This window comes from Macrotis lagotis, chromosome 3 (genome assembly GCF_037893015.1).
Source record: "Macrotis lagotis isolate mMagLag1 chromosome 3, bilby.v1.9.chrom.fasta, whole genome shotgun sequence".
In the NCBI taxonomy this organism is placed as follows: Eukaryota; Metazoa; Chordata; class Mammalia; order Peramelemorphia; family Peramelidae; genus Macrotis; species Macrotis lagotis.
The window spans coordinates 216165253-216184567 of record NC_133660.1 but is presented as its reverse complement, the minus strand read 5'-3'; the positions used below and the strand labels follow the sequence as shown (position 1 = coordinate 216184567).

Below are 19315 nucleotides of genomic sequence, written 5' to 3'. Positions count from 1 at the left end.
AGTCCCTCATATTTTCCCCTTCTCCTCCAATTTCTATGCTTCACCTGAATCCTGTATCTGATGATCAAACCTTCTGTTCAGCTCTGGCCATTCCAACAGGAACATTTGAAATTCCCCTGGTTCATTGAAAGTCCATCTTTTTCCCTGGAAGAGGACATTCAGCCTTGCTGGGTAGTTCATTCTTGCCTGCATTCTAAGCTCTTTTGCCTTCTGGTATATTATAGTCCAAGTCCTATGAGCTTCCAATGTAGTTGCTAAGTCCTGTGTGATCCTGACTGCAGCTCCATGACATTTGAATTGTGTCCTTCTGGATGCTTGTAATTTTTTCTCTTTGACTTGGAAGTTCTGGAACTTGGCTATAATATTCCTAGGGGCTGGTTTTTTGGGATCTCTTTCTCGGGGGGATTGGTGGATTCTCTCCATTTCTATTTTGCCCTCTGCTTCTAGAATATCAGGGCAATTTTCCTGTAGTAATTCTTTGAAAATGATGTCAAGGCTCTTTTCCTGAACATGACTTTCATGTATTCCAATAATTTTTAAATGATCTTTCCTAAGTCTGTTTTCCATATCAGTTGTTTTTTCAATGAGATATTTCACATTTTCGTCTAATTTTTCATTTTTTTTTGGTTTTGGAGTATTGATTCCTGATTTCTAGTAAATTTATCAATCTCCTTGAATTCTATTCTTTGTCTGAGGATTTGTTCTCCTCAGAGAGTTTTCTTATCTCTTTTTCCATCTGGCCAATTTTGCTTTTTAATGCATTCTTTTCCTTTATAACTTTTTGAACTGTTTTATCCATTTGACCTAAGCTGTTTTTTAGCATGCTATTTTTTTTTCAGCATTTTTTTTTTTGGATTTCCTTGACTAGGCTGCTGACTTCATTTTCATGTTTTTCCTGCATCTCTCTCACTTCTTTTCCCAGTTTTTCTTCTAACTCCCTCATTTCATTTTCAAAGTCTTTTTTGAGCTCTGTCATAGCCTGATCCCAATTTCTGTTTTTCTTAGAGTCTTTAGATGCAGGAGCTTGTGCTTCCTCATCTTCAGACTGAGTATTTTGATCCTTCTTGGGCTCATTTGCAAAATATTTCTCAATGGTCTTCCTCTTGTTTCTCTGCTTGCTCATTTTCCCAGCCTGGCCCTGGTTTTGAGGTGCTTCCTGAGCTTTTGGGACACTCCCACAAGGGTCTCAGTATGTGAGGCTCTGTCCCCCCTCCTGGTCTGTGAATGACCATATGTACCCCCCTGCCATGGGGCTGAGGTGGAGGGGGCCCCTGCTCTTCTATGGGGGGGCCTAGACTGCGATCAGGATCTGAATGTGTTCAGAGCCCCAGAGTCCTGTTCCAGGGGCAGAGGACAGAGCTCTGCAGTCTCTCTCTCTCTCTTCTCCCCTCCCTGTGCTCAATGGACTCATGCCCTGGGGGCTCCTGCTTATTGGCTCCACCTGAGTCTGTTCCTGGATCTGGTTTGCAAGATCACATTGCTTGCTGTGTGCCCTGAGGGCTTGGCTCCAGGTGCTCTCCTGGTAGAGGTCCCCCGCTGTTCCCCCAATTTGTGCTTGCCGTTCTCCCAATTTGTGCTTGCTGCTCCCTGATGCGTAGCTCAGGAGACTTCCCCGCTGCTGTGGGCCCCAGCTCCCAGCACCCTGGGGCTGCCTCTGGAAGGCTGAAGTTCTTTCGCTTTGGGGGGGCCACCCCTCTGGCATTCTGCCCCTCCAATCCCGGGGAGCAGAGCCTTTCTGCTCTTTTCCAGGTTACCTTGAGTAGGAGAACTTCCTCACTGCGTCCCTCTGTGCATTCTGTCTCTCGAAATTTTAGTTAGAGTCCTTAGTTTTGAAGATTTATCAGAGAGCGCCTAAGATGCAATCCTTCCTTGTCATGATCTTGGCTCCGCCCTCACATGCTTTCTTAATATGTAATCCTCCACCATGTTTCTTTTGAATAATGAATACTTATCTAAATCTATAGTTGTTTGATTTCTTTCTATTAAGTTTCAATGATACTTTGGGGTCTACTTTGGTAGCTTTGAGGTGAGACTTACTTTTTCTCTTCTTTGTTACTTAAATGTTAGGTGTATTTGCATGGAGATTTGAGGTTATGCATTTTATTACTGGCTACTTTTCTTAAAAAAAATTGTTGGGGCAGCTAGGTGGCACATGGATAGAGCACTGGCCTTGGAGTCAGGAGTACCTGAGTTGAAATCCAACCTCAGACACTTAATAATTACCTAGCTGTGTGACCTTGGGCAAGCCACTTAACCCCATTGCCTTGCAAAAAAAAGTTGTCTTTTATTAAGTTCTGAATGCCTAAGCTGTTATTTTTCTCTGCTGCTTAGGGGATACAAACAAATACATACACATTTACATATGGAAGTTCAAAAATCACAACCCATTAATCACCAAAAATGTTGGAATGGTTTTAGGATGGCTAATTAGGATAGTTCAGAGATTGCTTGGTCTATTTAGTGAAAAAAATGCTCTGCTTGGAGTAAGAAGCCAAGGTTACTTATTTATTGCTCATAAGGAAATGAACATTAAAACAAATAATTTATTTGCTCATGGATTGGTTAATAAACAGTTCAGAGAGGAACCATTCAGGATGTCTACTGAGAAGAAGGAAGATCTTAAATACAGCAATATAAGAAGTATCGATAGAGAAAAACTTTTTTTGTTTTATTTTTATTTTTTTTAAAGATCATGAAAAGATGCATTCAATTTTTGTATAATTAAATGAAGGAAAAAACAAAAAGATACATTGATTATCTCAGGAGGGTCTTAATGCTTTTTTTTTGTCATATGGGCCACTTCTCAGAGCCATATTTTAAAAGGCACAAAATAAAATAGAAATGATCATGAAGGAAAGCAATTATATTTCAATAAGATTATTAAATTTATATATATATATATACTTACACACATATAAATATATGTATATGTATATATATATATATATATATATATATATATATATATATATGAAATGTATATATGTATTTGTGATGATGTTTGTCCTTCATTCTAGAAGAGGACCCATGACATCAGGGAGGTAATGCTATAACAATCACATAAATTGGATTTGAGTGAGGGGATGCTGTGCTAAGTCACCATTCTTACTTTCTCCTCCAAAGTCATCTGGATCCAGTGGCCAGATAAGAATCAGGACAACTGGAGATGGCCCTGGATGCAAAGCATCAGGGTTAAGTGACTTGCCCAAGGTCACATAGCTAGTAAGTGACAAATGTCTGAGGTCAGATTCAAACTCCTGTCCTCCTGACCCCAAAGTCAGTGCTCTATCCACTGGGCCACCTAACTGTCCCGTGTGTGTGTATATATATACATATATATATATATATATGTATATATATACACACACAAACACACCATTCCATTACTTAATGAATCTTAGATTAGATAAATATGCAAAAGGTTGTCCAAATCAAGTCAGGATATTTAGAAATGAGTGAAACCCAAATATAAGTACCTGGGAAGAACAAAGGATGTTAGAGCCAGCAGGAAGATTAGATTACAGAATATAAATTATAACAATGAGAACACAGAACAAAATGGCAAAGACAAAAGGATATAACCTGCAATATTAAAGCAGGCAAGGACCCTTGAACCTTATATTGGACCTATAAAGGAATTCAGAGATGACTTATTGCAAAATTTTTACAATGGAGATGAAAGCACAGAGACTTTGAATTGTGAAAAGTCTTGCTAAAGTATCCTGGGAGAACAGAAACAAAATTCCAGGTCTCCCGATACTTAGGTCAGTGATCCTACAATTGAACCATATTTCCTCTTAAAGAGATGAATGCTAAAAGAAAAAAACAAAACAATACCACGCAAAAAATAAAACCTCAGCTCTTGTTGAAAGATGCAAATTTGACCTTTGTCTGTTGAAATAGATGAAGTATGACAGAAAATCTACCTGCCTGAATATTTAATACACATCGAAAAATGTAACATGTGAATTGCTTTAAGTCACTTTTTCATTACAACTCCTTTTTTTCACTGAATAATAAATTGGAAGCCTTTAAAATTCTTATTTATTAACTGACAGATAAGAAGAAAACTAGACAGTTATTTTTATTTATTTCATTTTAAAATATCATCTTGATTTGTCATATCAAGCTGTCAAAAAATACTGCCTTTCTAAGGAAATCAGTTTCTTTAGCCTAAACGTTAAAAGGAAATTCATTTATCTTTCCCTTAAAGAGAAGCAGCATAAGCAGATAGAAATCCATGAGGTCTTGAAGACATAGTACTAAGTTCTTGCTGCTACTGAGTACTTATGTGACTTTTGTGGTTGTATGGTATAATTGCCCTTTCTGGACACACTATAATGTTTCCTTTCTTCTTTTTTATTGATATTTTATTTTTCCAAATAGATGTTATGAAAGTTTTGCAACATTCATCCAGATGCATACATATATTTTTAAATTACAAAATTTCCTCCTATCCTCCCTTCCCACCCCCCCCCTCCCCTCAGCAGCAAACAGTCAGGATGATATTGTGCATGACCATTTGTGTTAAAAATGTTTACAGATTAGTCATATTCAGTTTTAGGAATTAGGATCAAGGGAAAGAAATACATGAGATCCTAATTGGTAAGCTTTTTTAATTTAATATCGCCAAAATCATTCCTTTTGTTGTTTATAATGTACTCTATTTCTTGTTTGGTCATAAATATGATAGATATTTTGTAGTTTATTAATTTATCTATGGTGTCACCCTTTATATCTAAATCCTTTAGTCATTTTGACTTATTTTGGTATAGCATGTGAGATTGGATCTATGTGTAGTTTTTGCCATACTATTTTCCAGTTTTCCCAACAATTTTTGTCAAATAGTGATTCTTATCTCAGAAGCTAATATCTTTGGATTTGTCAAACAGTAGATTACTGTAGTCATATACTACTATTTCTTTTGAGTTTATCCTAATCCACTGATCCATTATTATATTTCTTTTTATTTCTTTTTGTATTATTACAATAATCTGATTGTGAGAATAATCATAAACCCCTCTTCCCCAAAATAGATGAGAAACCTCAAGAACAGTGAGAGAGAAAAAAATAAAGGGCTCTTCAGTCAGTGTTCAGATTCCAATGGCTCTGGTCCTGGGATGAGTTGCCTTCCCCACCATAGACACCATAGAAGTTGCTTCAATATTTTTCCCACAGTTGCTATCACTAGCTGTATTTCCCTTCACTCTATTCCTTCCCACTCTCATCTATTCCATTCTCTCTCTTCTTTCACCCTGTCCCTGTTCAGAAGTGTGTTATATCTGGGTACCCTCTCCTATGATCTTCTTGCTTCTATCACCTACACCCCCTTCTCTTTTCCTGTTTCCCCTTATCCCATCCCTTTCCTCTCGTTTTTCTGTAGGGTAAGATAGTTTTCTATGCAGTATTAAGTGTGTATGTTATTTCCTCTCTGAGTCATTTCTGATGAGCATGAAGGTTCACTCATTCCCCCTTGCCTTCCCCCTTTCCACTCCATTGATGAAGCTTCTTCTTGACTCTTATGTGAAATATCTTAGCCTCTTCTTCCTCTCCTTTCTCTTTCTGCCAGTACTTTCCTTTATCACCCATTGACTCCATCTTTTTACTATGTTATATGTTATATATTATATATTATATACTATACTCAGCTATTTTCTATGCCTATATATATATATATATACATATACATATATATATATATATATATATATATATATATATATATATATATATTTCTTCTAACTGCTCTTATAAATGAGAAAGTTCATATGAGTTACCAGTGTCTTCTTCCCATGTAGGAATACAAACAGTTCAACATCATTAAGTTCCTTATAGTCCTTCTCGTCCGCCCCCTCTACGCTTTACCTGAGTCCTGAACTTAGAGATCAAACTTTCTGTTCAGTTCTGGTTGTTTCCATAGGAAAGTATGAAAGTCCCCTGTTTCATTGAAAGTCCATCTTTTTCCTCTGAAAGAAGATGTTCAATTTTGCTGGGCAGTTGATTCTCAGTTGTAAACCAAGATCTTTTGCCTTCTGGAATATCATATTCCAATCCCTATGAGCCCTCAATGTAGATGCTGCCAGATCCTCTGTAATCCTGACTATAAAGCTATGGTAGCTGAATTGTTTGTTTTTGGCAGATTTTAGTATTTTCTCTTTGACTTGGGAGTTTTGGAATATGGTCATAATATTCTGGGAAGTTTTTCTTTTGGGATCTCTTTCAGGAGGTGATCGATCAACTCCCTCAATTTTTATTTTATCCTCTCCTCTGCTTCTAGGATTTCAGGGAAATTTTGCTGTATTATTTCTTAAAAAATGAAGTCTAGGCTGTTTTCCTGGTCATGAATTTCATGTAGCCCAATAATTTTAAAATTATTTCTCCTGGATCTTTTTTCAAGGTCAGTTGTTTTTCCAATGAGATATTTCACATCTTCTTCTAATTTTTGGTTCTTTTGGTATAATTTTATTTCTTCCTGAGTTCTCTCAAAGTCATCAGCTTCCTTTAGTTCCATTCTGTATTTGAAGGAGTTATTTTCTTCAGAGAGCTTTTTTATCTCCTTTTCCAACTGGCCAATTTTGCTTTTTAAGGCTTTCTTTTCTCATTTGCCTTTTGTGTTGCTTTTTCCATTTGGCCTAAACTCATTTATAATATGCTGTTTTCTTTTCTTTTCTTTTCTTTCTTTCTTTCTTTCTTTCTTTCTTTCTTTCTTTCTTTCTTTCTTTCTTTCTTTCTTTCTTTCTTTCTTTCTTTCTTTCTTTCTTTCGCAAGGCAATGGTGTTAAGGCCCAGGATGACACAGGTTTTTATTATGTTTCTGAGGCTGGATTTGAACTCTGGTACTCCTGATTCCAGGACCAGTGCCATCTAGCTGCCCCCAATATGCTCTTTTCTTCAGTAATTTTTTTGTATTTCTTTTGTGTTTCTTTCACCAAGTTGCTGACTTGGTTTTCATGGATTATCTGCCTTGTTCTCTTTTCTCCTCCCAATTTTTCCTATACCTCCTTAAATTGCTTTTCAAAGTCTTTTTTGAGCTCATCCATAGCCTGAGCCAATTTTCTATTTTTCTTGGAGGTTTTGGATACAGAAGTTTCAATTTTGTCATCATCCAAGTATGTATTTTGATCCTCTATGGGGCCAAATAATTTTCTATGACCAGATTATTCTTTTTCTGTTCTTTGCTCATTTCCTCAGGCTATGGGCTTCCAAGGCTTTGGGGGCATTGGGACAACCCACAGGAACCTTATTTCCTCCAAGGTCTTTTGAGAGGCTCTGACTTCTCTCTTATTTGTGTTTGGGCCCTCCCCTCTGCCCTGGGACTGTGAGGAGGGTTCATGCTTGGCTATGGTGGTGCTGTGGGGGCCCAGACTGCAATCTGTATCTGTGATGTGGGCAAACAGCTGAGTTCTGCCCCAGGGAGAGCAGAGGAAACCTTTGCAGTCTCCCCTGGCCCTCTTACTGTCTATGTGCTGAGAGTTCTGGATGGTGCAGGGTAACTCTACCAACTCCTGCAGCAGATTCTTACCACAGGACTGCTCTGAGGCTGGTGCTCCACTCCACACTCACTCTGTTACAGTAGAGTTCTCTCACCACCCCTTCTGGCTGTCCCTGATGATCCCTGGGCCAAGAGGTCTGGAAATCGCTCCCCTCTGCCATGGCCCTGGGCACCCGGACCAGCTGTGCTGTGAGTTTTTCCAACCTTCCATCCCAGTGGGACAGACTTTTCCTGTGGAAGTACCAAGTTGTCTTGGACTGGGAAATTATGCCACTCAGTCTTTCTGTGGGTTCAGCCACTCTAAATTTTGGTTACATTCATAATTTGACAGCTTTTGGAATTTTTTGAGGAATGAGTTCCGGAAATCCTGCCTTCACGCCACCATCTTGGCTCTGCCTCCATTATTCTATTTCTTTTTTTTAGGGTTTTTTTTGCAAGGCAAATAGGGTTAAGTGGCTTGCCCAAGGCCACACAACTGGGTAATGATTAAGTGTCTGACACCGGATTTTAACCCAGGTACTCCTGACTCCAGGGCCGGTGTTTTATCTACTACGCCACCTAGCTGCCCCTATCACTCTATTTCTTAACCAGCATCAGGAGGTTTTTATGACTGCAGATTTATAGTATAGCTTTAGATCTAGTAGAGCTAGGCCACCTTCCTTGACTTTTTTCCTATCAGTTTCTTTGCTATTCTTGAACTTGTTTTGCTATAAATTTTATTACTATTTTTCCTAGCTTGATAAAATAACTTATAATGTTTTCTAATAAGAATAACAAATGTAATGAACATGGACAGAATCCTCTAAGATAGATGGTATAAATATTGCTTATCCTCATTTTACACTGAAGGAAACTAAGGCACAGAGAAATTATTGTCATTATTATTTCTTAATTATATAATTAATAATTTACAAAAATGATTTAAAAATTAATAATAGAGTAATTAATCATGAAATAAATTAATAATAAAAGTTATCATTATTAACTGGTTAATCCAAGTTTACATAGTCATTGTCAGAACTGTGGTATGAATCAAGGTCTCCTAAATCAAAATCTAGCATTCTTTCTTTATTTTAAAATTTTTTTGAAAGGCAATGGGGGTTAAGTGGCTTGCCCAAAGTCAAACAACTAGGTAATTATTAAGTGTCTGAAGCCAGATTTGAACTCAGGTACTCCTGACTCCAGGGCCAGTGCTCTATCCACTGCTCCACCTAGCCGCCCCCTTAAAATCTAGCATTCTTTCAAACAAATTATGGGCTATGAAGGAAGTTTTATGTCTCAAAAAGTACAAAAATGAATTAATTACATTATTATTAATATTATTAAGGAAGAGTATCCACACATACACTTATGCACATACACATACATACACAGATGCAAGTTGATGAAAATCTTTGCCTCCTTTGTTCTTTTGGATCTTAGTGACATCAAAGAAATGTTGAGTTCCAATTGATTAAAAAAAAGATAATTTTGAAATTTTCTAGTTACTGAAATCCCTTGTTCATAACTCTCCTTTTAGAAAATGAGCTCCTTGGGAGGAGAGACTATTTTTCTAGCACAGTGCAAAACACAGAATAAACACTTAATAAATACTTTCTCATTGATTTGATTGATTGTGACCCAACAAAAGAGATTATCCTGCCTCTAAGTGAAGATCGCTAGAAGTGAGGGGGCTCTACCTCTGGAACAGCCTATTCTCCAATTATGGACACCTATCATTAGTAACTATTTCCAATTAGGAACTATTTCCTTATATTGCATTTTCTGTTATTATCATCAATAAGACTCAATAACATATATTAGGTTCAGAAAGGATCATGGGAAATATTCATGGAGGTATCAGACTACAGAAGGGAAAGCTCAATGTCCCTTTCCCCACAGCTCAGAAATACACATTTGAGGCAGAAAGACTGCTCCCTTCTCTGGCTACAGTCACACATAGTCTGTGATTATCTGTGTCAACATCCATCTTTAATAAATATTATATATTTTTGTTTCTCAAATCTGAAATCAATGCAGTTCAATTACTTCTCCTTGATCTTCAGGAAGTGCTAACAGATTCTGGATTTGGCCCTGTCAAAGGCATCACCCATTCTGCTAAGTTTGCCAGTCAGGAAGTTCACACAGGGAGAAGCACTTCTCACCATACACTAGCTGTGAAATAGATCTGAATTGCAGCTGTTGGGGAGTTATAAACAATGTCACCTCCAAACAATACAAGGCAAAACTCAGGAGGGATGATTTTCTCTAGAAAATTTATTTTTAAATCCATTGCACAGTTTCATGGTGAGAAGTGGTTCTTGCTATGTGGATACCCAGAATGTTGTTCCTAAGAAAATGGGTGTGGGTGTCTTTAGGTGGTACTAATTTCCTAATTCTTATCAAAGGAACTGGCTTCTTCTTGGCTGGCCTCTGAATGAATTCTACCTGGCCATCATGATAAGATTAGGTAGGTAGATAGATAGATAGATACATAGATGGATGGATGGATGGGTAGATGGTAGGTAATAGGAAAAAGAAAGGAAGGTAGGAAGAAAAGAAACAGAGAAAGGAAGAAGGAAAGAAGAAAGGAAGAAAAAATTAAATAGGTAGGTACATAGATATAGTTGGATGAATTGACAAATAAATCATCAACTGCCACCAACAACAAAAGGAGTGAGATGTTAGAATGATGACAATAGCAAAGTAAATGGATATTTTTTGGAAATCTTTTAGTTTTTAAAAATTTTCATCAATTTGTACATGCATATTTACAAAATTTCCCTCCACTCTTCCTTCCCACCTCCCTCCCCTCAGTAGGGAACAGTTAGATTAGCACTTTACATACATATTTTGTTAAACATATTTACAAATTAGTAATTTTTGGCATGAGGAATTAGGATTAAGGGAAAGAGATACATAAGAGATACTTTTTTTATAAAGTGTTCATCAGATATGGTAGGGGTGTTTTGTTTTCTTGTATTTTGTTTTGTTTTTCTTCCTCTAGTTGGGGATAATATAGTTCATAACTTGTCTAATACATTTGTCCAAGCTCTCTGGACTGTCAAGAAGAGTTGCGTTCATCAAGGTTGTTTGTCTCATAATGTTGTTGATGTGTACATTGTTCTCTTGATCCTACTTCTCTCAGCATCAGATCCCATAAGTCATTTTATGTTTCTCTAGAGTCCTACCATTTATGGTTCTTATAGAACAATAATATTCGATAGTATTCATGTACCATAACTTGTTTAGCCATTACCCAACTGATGGGCATCCCCTCAATTTCCAATTCTTTGCCACTACAAAAAGAGCTCCTATGAATATTTGGAAACATGCAGGACTTTACCCATTTTTTTTTACAATTTCTTCTGGATATAGTCCTAGAATTGGAATTGCTGGGTCAAAGAGCATGAACAGTTTTATTGCTCTTTGGGCATAGTTCCATATTGCTCCCTAGAAAGACTGGATCTGTTCACAACTTCATCAGCAATGCATCATTGTTCCAATCCTCCCACAAACTCTCCAACATTGATCATTTTCCCTTTTTCTCATCTGGGCTAATCTAATAGGTGTGAGATGGTACCCCATTGTTGTTTTAATTTGCATTTCTCTAATCAATAGTGATTTGGAGCATTTTTTCATATTCTTATAAATATAGCTTTAATTTAATCATTTGAAAAACTGTCTGTTCATATCCTTTGACCATTTATCAATTGGGGAATGACTTGTGACCTTCTAAGTTCAATGCAATTCTCTATATATTTGAGAAATGAGACCTTTATCAGAACTGCTTCCTAGTTGTGAAGATTGTTTCCCAGCTTTCCACATTCTTCTAATTTTGGCTGTGTTGATTTTATCAATGCAAACCCTTTTAAATTTAATATAGTCAAAATCATTCATTTTGTAGTTTATAATGTGCTCTAATTCTTGCTTGGTCATAAATTTATCCCTTTTCCATAGATCTGATAGAATATTTTTTGATCTATTAATTTATCTATGGTATCGCTCTTTATGTTTAAATCCTATAGCTATTTTGACCTTATTTTAGAATAGGGTCTAAGATATGGATATGTGCATAGTTTCTGCCATATTATTTTCCAGTTTTCCCAACAATTTTTGTCAAATAGTGAGCTCTTATTCCAGAGGCTGATGTCTTTGGGTTTGTCAAATAGTACATTGTTGTAGTTGTTTACTGTTTTCTTTTGAACCTATCCTGATCCACTGATCTATTACTCTATTTTTTTTTAGGATTTTTACAAGGCAAATGGGGTTAAGTGGCTTGTCCAAGGCCACACAGCTAGGGAATTATGAAGTGTCTGAGGCTGGATTTGAACTCAGGTATTCCTGACTCCACGGCCCGGTGTTCTATTGACTGTGCCACCTAGCCATCCCTATTACTCCATTTTCTAACCAGTAACAGGCAGTTTTGATGACTGCCACTTTATAGTATAATTTTTAGATCAGGTAGAGCTAGGCCACCTTCCTTCATCAGTTCCCTTGTTATTCTTGCCCTTTTGTTGCTCCAGATGAATTATGTTACTATTTTTCCTAGCCTTGTAAAGCAGTTATTTGGTAGTTTGCTTGGTATGGTAGTGAATAAGTAATTTAATTTGGGTAGAATTGTTATCTTTATTATATTAGCTCAACCTAACCATGAGCATTTGACATTTTTTCAATTATTTAGATCAGACTTTACTTGGGTGAGGAGAGCTTTATAACTGTGTTCATTCAGTTTCTGGGTTTGTCTTGGGAGGGTGATTCCCAAGTATTTAATTTTGTCTACAATTATTTCAAATGGATTTTCTCTTTCTATCTCTTGTTCTTGGGTTTTGTTGTTCATAGATAGAAATGCTGATGATTTATGTGAGTTTATTTTATATCCAACTACTTTGCTGAATTGTTAATTGTTTTAAGGGGGTTTTTAGTTGATTTTCTCAGGGTCTCTAGGTATACCATCATATCTGCAAAGAGTGAAAGTTTTGCTTCTTCATTGCCAATTTTGATTCCTTCAATTTATTTTTCTCCTCTTATTGCTACTGCTAACATTTCCAATACTATATTGAATAGTAATGGTGATAATGGGCATCCTTGTTTCACCCCTGAATTTATTGAAAATGCTGTGAGTTAATTCCCATTAAATATAATATTTGTTGATGGTTTTTAGATAGATTCTATTAATTACTTTAAGGAAAACTCCATTTATTCCTAAACTTTCTAGTGTTTTTAATAGGAATGAATGTTGTATTTTACTAAAGGTTTTGTCAGCATCTATTGAGTTAATCATATGGTTTCTCTTAGTTTTACTATTGATATGTCTAATTATGTTAAGTGTTTTCCTAATGTTGTACCATCCCTGCCTTTCTGGTATCCAACCTAATCATGGTATATTATCCTGGAAATAACTTGCTGTAGTCTCATTGCTAAAATTTTATTAAAGATTTTTGCATCAATATTCATTAGGGAGATTGGTCTGTAATTTTCTTTGTCTGTTTTGATTCTTCCTGATTTAGGCATCAGCATGATGTTGGTGTCATAAAAGGAATTTGGCAGAGTTCCTTCCTCTCCTACTTTTTAAAATAGTTTATGTGGAATAGGAATTAATCATTCCCTAAATGTTTGGTTGAATTCATCATTTGGACTGGAGACTTTTTCTTAGGGAGTTTATTGATGGCTTCTTCAATTTCTTTTTCTGAAATGGGGTTATTTATTTATTTATTTATTTCCTCTTCTGTTAATCTGGGCAGTTTGTATTTTTGTAATATTTATCCAGTTCACTCTAGTTGTCCAATTTATTGGCATATAGTTCATCAAAGTAGCTCTGATTTATCTCTTTAATTTCTTCTTCCTTGGTGGTTAGTTCACTCTTTTCATTTTTGATACTGGTAATTTGGTTATCTTCTTTCTTTTTTTTTTAAATCAGATTAACCAGAGGTTATTTACTTTTTCATAAAATCAACTCTTAGTTTTATTTATGAGATCAATGATTTCTTACTTTCTATTTTATTAATCTCTCCCTTGAGTTTCAGATTTTCTAATTCCAACTCCAATTTTTTAGGATTTTATTTTCTTCAATTATCTACTGCGTTTGCTTTTCCAGTTGGTTATTTTTACTTTTTTTTTGCAAAGCAATTGGGTTAAGTGACTTGCCCAAGGTCACACAGCTAGGTAATTATTAAGTGTCTGAGGCCTGATTTGAACTCAGGTCCTCCTGACTCCAGGGCCAGTGCTCTATTCACTGTGCCACTTAGCTGCCCCTTGGTTATTTTTACTTTTAATGGAGTTTATTTCTTTGGTCAATATGTCACAGTTTTTTAAATTCTTTTTTAAGGTCTTCAATGAACTTTTGTATTTGTGTCCAATTTATAGACTGTTTTGATACTTCTCCTGAGTAATATTTTACTCTTTCTTCTTCAGAGATGACATTGCTGTCATGTTTATCTGTGAAGTATTTTTCTATAGTGAGTGCTCTTTTAGCTTATTTGTTCATTTTTGTTCTGTTCCTCAGGTAAGTGGAGTATAGATCTAAGCTTTTATTTTGCTGGGGCTGGGGGTCTGATCCCTGGCTCATTGTTGGCCAAGATGTTGCCTATGTGGTACAGGTCTTGCCTTTGCAGAGGTTTGTTTCCTCCTTTATGTTCAGGTTCTGACTTAACAGAGGATTGTTGTGATGGAGATCTTTTTTAGGAACCATTATGGAAGGGGCAAGAGATTTGGTGGGAGCAAAATGGCATATTTTCTTGAGTTTGGGGATCCATATTTTTAAAAGTTCATTAATGAACTAGAGTATCCACAGATTGCAAAAGTTTTTCATCTGGGGTCTGTGAACTTTTTTTTAATTTTTAAAATTTTCTTTCATCCATATGCTCATGTATATTTTTAAATTACAAAAGTTCCTTCTACCCTCCCTTCCCACCCTCCTCCCCTCAGTGGTGAAAAAATAAGGTTAGTATTATACACATATATGTTTTTGATAAACATATTTACAGATTAGCCATTTTTGGTATGAGGAATTAATTAGAATTAAGAGAAAGAGCTATATGAGATAATTTTTATAAAGTGATAATCAGATTTTGAAGGGTTTTTTTTTGTTGTATTATTTTGTTTTTCTTCCTCTGGATTGGGATAACACTGTCCATAGTTGGTCTAAAACTGTTGTCCTGGCTCACTGAACTGCTCAGAGGAGCTGCTTCCATAAAGTTGTTCAACCTACAATGTTATTGTTAATGTGCACATTGTTCTTTTGGTTTTGCTCCCTTCACTCAGCATCAGATCCCATAAGTCATTCCATGCTTCTCTAGAATCCGACCATTTATGGTTTCTTATAGAACAATAGCATTCCATAGTATTCATGTTCCATAACTTGTTTAGCCATTACCCAATTGATGGGCATCCTTTCAACTTCCAATTCCTTGCCACTACAAAAAGAGCTCCTAGGAATATTTTGGAACATGTAGAACTTTTCTCAGCTTTTTTATTTCTTTTGGATATAGGCCTAGGATTGGAATTGCTGGGTTCAAGGGTATGAATGGTTTTATTACTCTATGGGCATAGTTCCATATTGCTCTCCAAAATGGTTAGATCTGTTCATAACTCCACCAGCAATGCATCAATGTCATAATCCTCCCATGACCTCTCCAACATTGATCATTTCCCCTTTTTCTCATCTTGGCCAATTTGAATGGTGAGAGGTCATAACTCATTGTTTTAATTTGCATTTCTCTAATCAATAGTGATTTGGAGCATTTTTTATATGATTCTGTATAACTTTAATTTCTTCATTTGAAAACTGTGTGTTCATATCCTTTGACCACTTATCAATTGGGAAATGACTTGGTAACCTTAAAAATTTGATGCAATTCTCTCTATATTTTAGAAATGAGACCTATATCAGAACTCCTAACTGTGAAGATTGTTTCCCAGCTTTCTTCTTTCCTTCTAATTTTGGCAGCATTGATTTTATTAGTGCTAAAATTTTTATATTTAATATAGTCAAAATCATTCATTTTGTAGTTTATATTGCACTCTAATTCTGGTTTGGTCATAAATTTATCCCCTTTCCATAGATCTGATAGAGTATTTTTTGATCTATTAATTCATCCATGGTATCACCCTTTATTTCTAAATCCTGTACCCATTTTGACTTTATTTTGGTATAGGGTGTGAGATGTGGTTCAATGCCTTGTTTTTACATACTATTTTCCGTTTTCCCAACAATTTTTGTCAAATAGTGAGCTCTTATCCCAGAAGTTAATGTCTTCGAATTTGTCAAATAGTACATTGCTGTGGTCATTTACTGTGGTTTCTTTTGAACCTATCCTAATCCACTGATTCATTGCTCTAGTTTTGATGACTGCCACTTTATAGCTACAGTTTTAGATCTGGTAGAGCTAAGCAAATTCCTTTACATTTTTTCCATCATTTTCCTTCTTATTCTTGACCTTTTGTTGCTCCAGATGAATTTTGTTACTATTTTTTTTTCTAGTTCAGTAAAGTAGTCATTTGGTAGTTTGCTTGTGATTTAATTTGGTAAGTAATTTAATTTGGGTAGAATTGTCATTTTGATTTTAGCTCAACTTAACCATGATTATTTGACATTTTTCCAGTTATTTAGATCTGACTTTATTTGGGTCTGTGAACTTTAAAAAAACATTTTGATAGATTTATTTCAATGTATTTTCTCACTATAATCCCAAGTATTTTAATTTTTACATTTAACTAATATTAGTCTGAGAAGGGCTCATATACTTCATCGGACAGTCAAGAGATTCATGATTTGTTAAAAAAAGGTTGAGAATTCCTCTTCCAGAAGGAGGTAAATAGAATGATGATGAAAGTCCCAGGGAATATGCCATATATAGATGGATTGAATACCTTGCCACGTTGACCTTATAGAAGAGATGACTTACGGGCACCATTGCTTTCTATCAATATGGTAAATTCTGTCATGAAGAGGATTTCTATTCATCTATGGTTGGGACTATGGATCCCTTTCAAGATTCCTTCCAAGGAGACCCTGGGGATGTGACTTAAGAAACCCAAGGTTCAAATTCAGACTGTCTAGGAGCTATACAAATTTCAATTCAATTAAATAAACTTTTTTTAGCATGCTTACATTGCATAGGTTACACAAAGACAAAAAGTCTATGCCCTCAAGAAACTTATATAATGTAAAGAGAGATAAAATATGCACACAGATAAACATATACAAAATAATTCAAGGTAGATCCTAGAAGAGAGTTGGGGGCATCAAGAAAAGCCTCACATACAAGATGGGCACTTCTGTTCTCCTAATCTAGAAAATGGGAACAATTTTATTTCCTTTACCAAGGCATCTAGGTATAGAATTAGACTTGGAGTCAGAAGGACCTGAGTTCAAATTTGACCTCAGACACTTATCTACCTGTAATATCCTGAATAAGTCATTTAATAAGTTATTTAATCTTGGTTTGACTCATTAAATGAAACAGTATTTGTAGCATAGTACCTGGAACATAGTAGGCATTATATAGATGCTTATTTCTTTCCCTTCTCCATAAAGTACTTTTGGAACCCTAAAACTCTCTATAAAGGTTGGTGTGATTTCCTTCTGAATTGAATTGTAAAGTTTTTTTTTTTTTTCAGTATTTTCTCAAAGAAAAAAATAGCATTTCATAGGGTCATCAGCCATGCTTCTATTGGTCAAGAATATCATATTCTTTCAACTGAACACATAAGGGAATTCATTTGCATTTACCTTAAAGAATATGTAGTCATCCTGCACAGTCAGGGAATTGTGGTCAATGCTGCTGGCAAATGGAATTGTGGGTGTTCTATCAGAGCAGTTCTGAGACTGACAGGTAACATATCGGAAACCTGGGGAGAAAAATTACCAAAATCTATTCTTATAAAATAAATTCAAAGGAAAACCAACAATTTAGTGCTCTTACTGTTGAAGGAAACAGCTATGTTCAATAGCAGTCTGTCAAGTTATACCACATTTTAAGCTTCTACCATTTATGAACCTCAATGTGATTTATCAACTTGATATTCATACTCTCTGCCCCTTTGATTGGAGAACTATAAGGTTGAGCAAAGAACTCCTCCCCAAACCTCCAGTTAAATAGGGATCGTAAGCTAGACAACTTCATTTCCCATCGATTGCACTCTTTAGACTAAGCTCCACCATAAAATCATACTCTCAGGAAATTTTGTTGCCAAGAAACTTGTCATCCTGTGAGGGCAATTATTCCTACCTCATTAGTACTTTCAGGATTTTCTGTCCCTCTTATTGTATATTTGGAAGGATGAGTAAAGAATTCTTCCCCAAATCTTCCCATTAAAAGTACTTCATTTTGAATCAACTGATTTTTGAGTTATTTGCTGTTGTTATTGAGTCATTTATTTATGTCCAATCCCATTTGTGACCCTATTTGGGGTTTTCTTGGCAAAGATACTGGAATGATTTGCCATTCCTTCTGCAGTCCATTTTATAGACCAGATACTGAGGCAAATAGGGTTAAGTGACTTGTCCTGGGTCATACAAATAACTGGATTTGAACCCATGAAGATATCTTCCTGATTCCAATTCCAGAGCTCTATTTATTTAACTGCCTCCTATTTGGATTGTACTCTACCACTAATGCATATTTTCCCCTCTCTATCTCCCACTTGCCCTCCTTTCAGCTCTCTCTCTCTCTCTCTCTCTCTCTCTCTGTGTTGTGTGTGTGTGTGTGTGTGTGTGTGTGTGTGTGTGTGTGTGTGTGTGTCTGGTCTTCTCCCATTAGATTGGAAGCTACTTGAAGGTAGGGATAGTTGTTGGTTTTATAAAATTTTTTTATTCCTAACATTTTTCACAGAGCCTAGCACATAGTGGCATTTAGTGTTTATGGTCTTAACTTCCAGTTTTTAAATGAAAATCTTCTTTTGATTTTTCATCATGGTGTGTGATGGACCCTGAGTTCTTACAGCATATGATTTTAGAGTATAAGCTCAAGAAGACCCTCTTAAGCTCAAATTATTTTTCTCTACCAGTTAAATAGGTAAGAGACCCTCATGTATGAAGGGACCTGCCATTTTAAATGTATTTCCATGTCAAAGAACAGTTTCCTGGGTGTAGAGCTTAATTAATTTTGCTGCATTGAGTATGGGACCAACAACCATTGTTACCCCAAAGTCAGCTTAAAGAAGTTTGTAGAGTTTCATTGACTGCAAGGATTAGTATGAAATATTTTTGGTCACAAGAGTTCATGAAAATTGTCTGCAAAAGGCTAGGAAGGAAGTGATCTCCATCAGGAAAGTGGTAACCATGGCAACAAAATTGAGACATATTTATTAGGTGACACTGTGTACAAAGTAATGTACAAGATACAAAGTACTTATGACACACAGTCCCTGACTTTAAGGTTCTTAAAATCTGCAGTGGGAATGAGACATAGAGAGATGGTAATAATGTTCCATGGTGAATGGTTGGCTGGTTGTTGTCTTTCTCAAAATGGACCAAAATGATATCATTATGTTAGAGTCAAGTTATAGTGATCAGACTGGGGCTGATCAGACAGCTAGGAGCTTGGCACGCTCTACCTCCAGTCAGGCACAAATAGTTCATATGATCATTTGGGATGGATTTTCTAAATTAGCTCATGTTTCAGGGGCAGCTAGACGGCATAGTGGATATAGTACCAACCCTGGAGTCAGGAGGACCTTAATTCAAATCCGGCCTCAGACACTTAATGATTACCTATCTGAGTGATCTTGGGCAAGTCACTCTTAACACCATTGTTTTAAAAAAATAAAAAAAATTAAAGCAAAAAGATGTCTAAATTAATTCATGTTTCTTTTGAGCTACTTTAATTCTGTTTGGCTCATA

General features: G+C 35.9%; 1 protein-coding gene across 3 annotated transcripts in view; it reads right to left on the bottom strand.

Moving 5' to 3' along the window:
- The window catches only part of SORCS2 (sortilin related VPS10 domain containing receptor 2), a 1216578-nt gene that overhangs the window by 211002 nt on the left and 986261 nt on the right, over positions 1 to 19315 (bottom strand). For all 3 annotated transcript variants that reach the window (XM_074229834.1, XM_074229835.1, XM_074229836.1), the window contains exon 7: positions 17204 to 17322. In XM_074229834.1, the coding sequence (XP_074085935.1) occupies positions 17204 to 17322 (119 nt within the window). The remainder of the gene's footprint in view (positions 1 to 17203; positions 17323 to 19315) is intronic.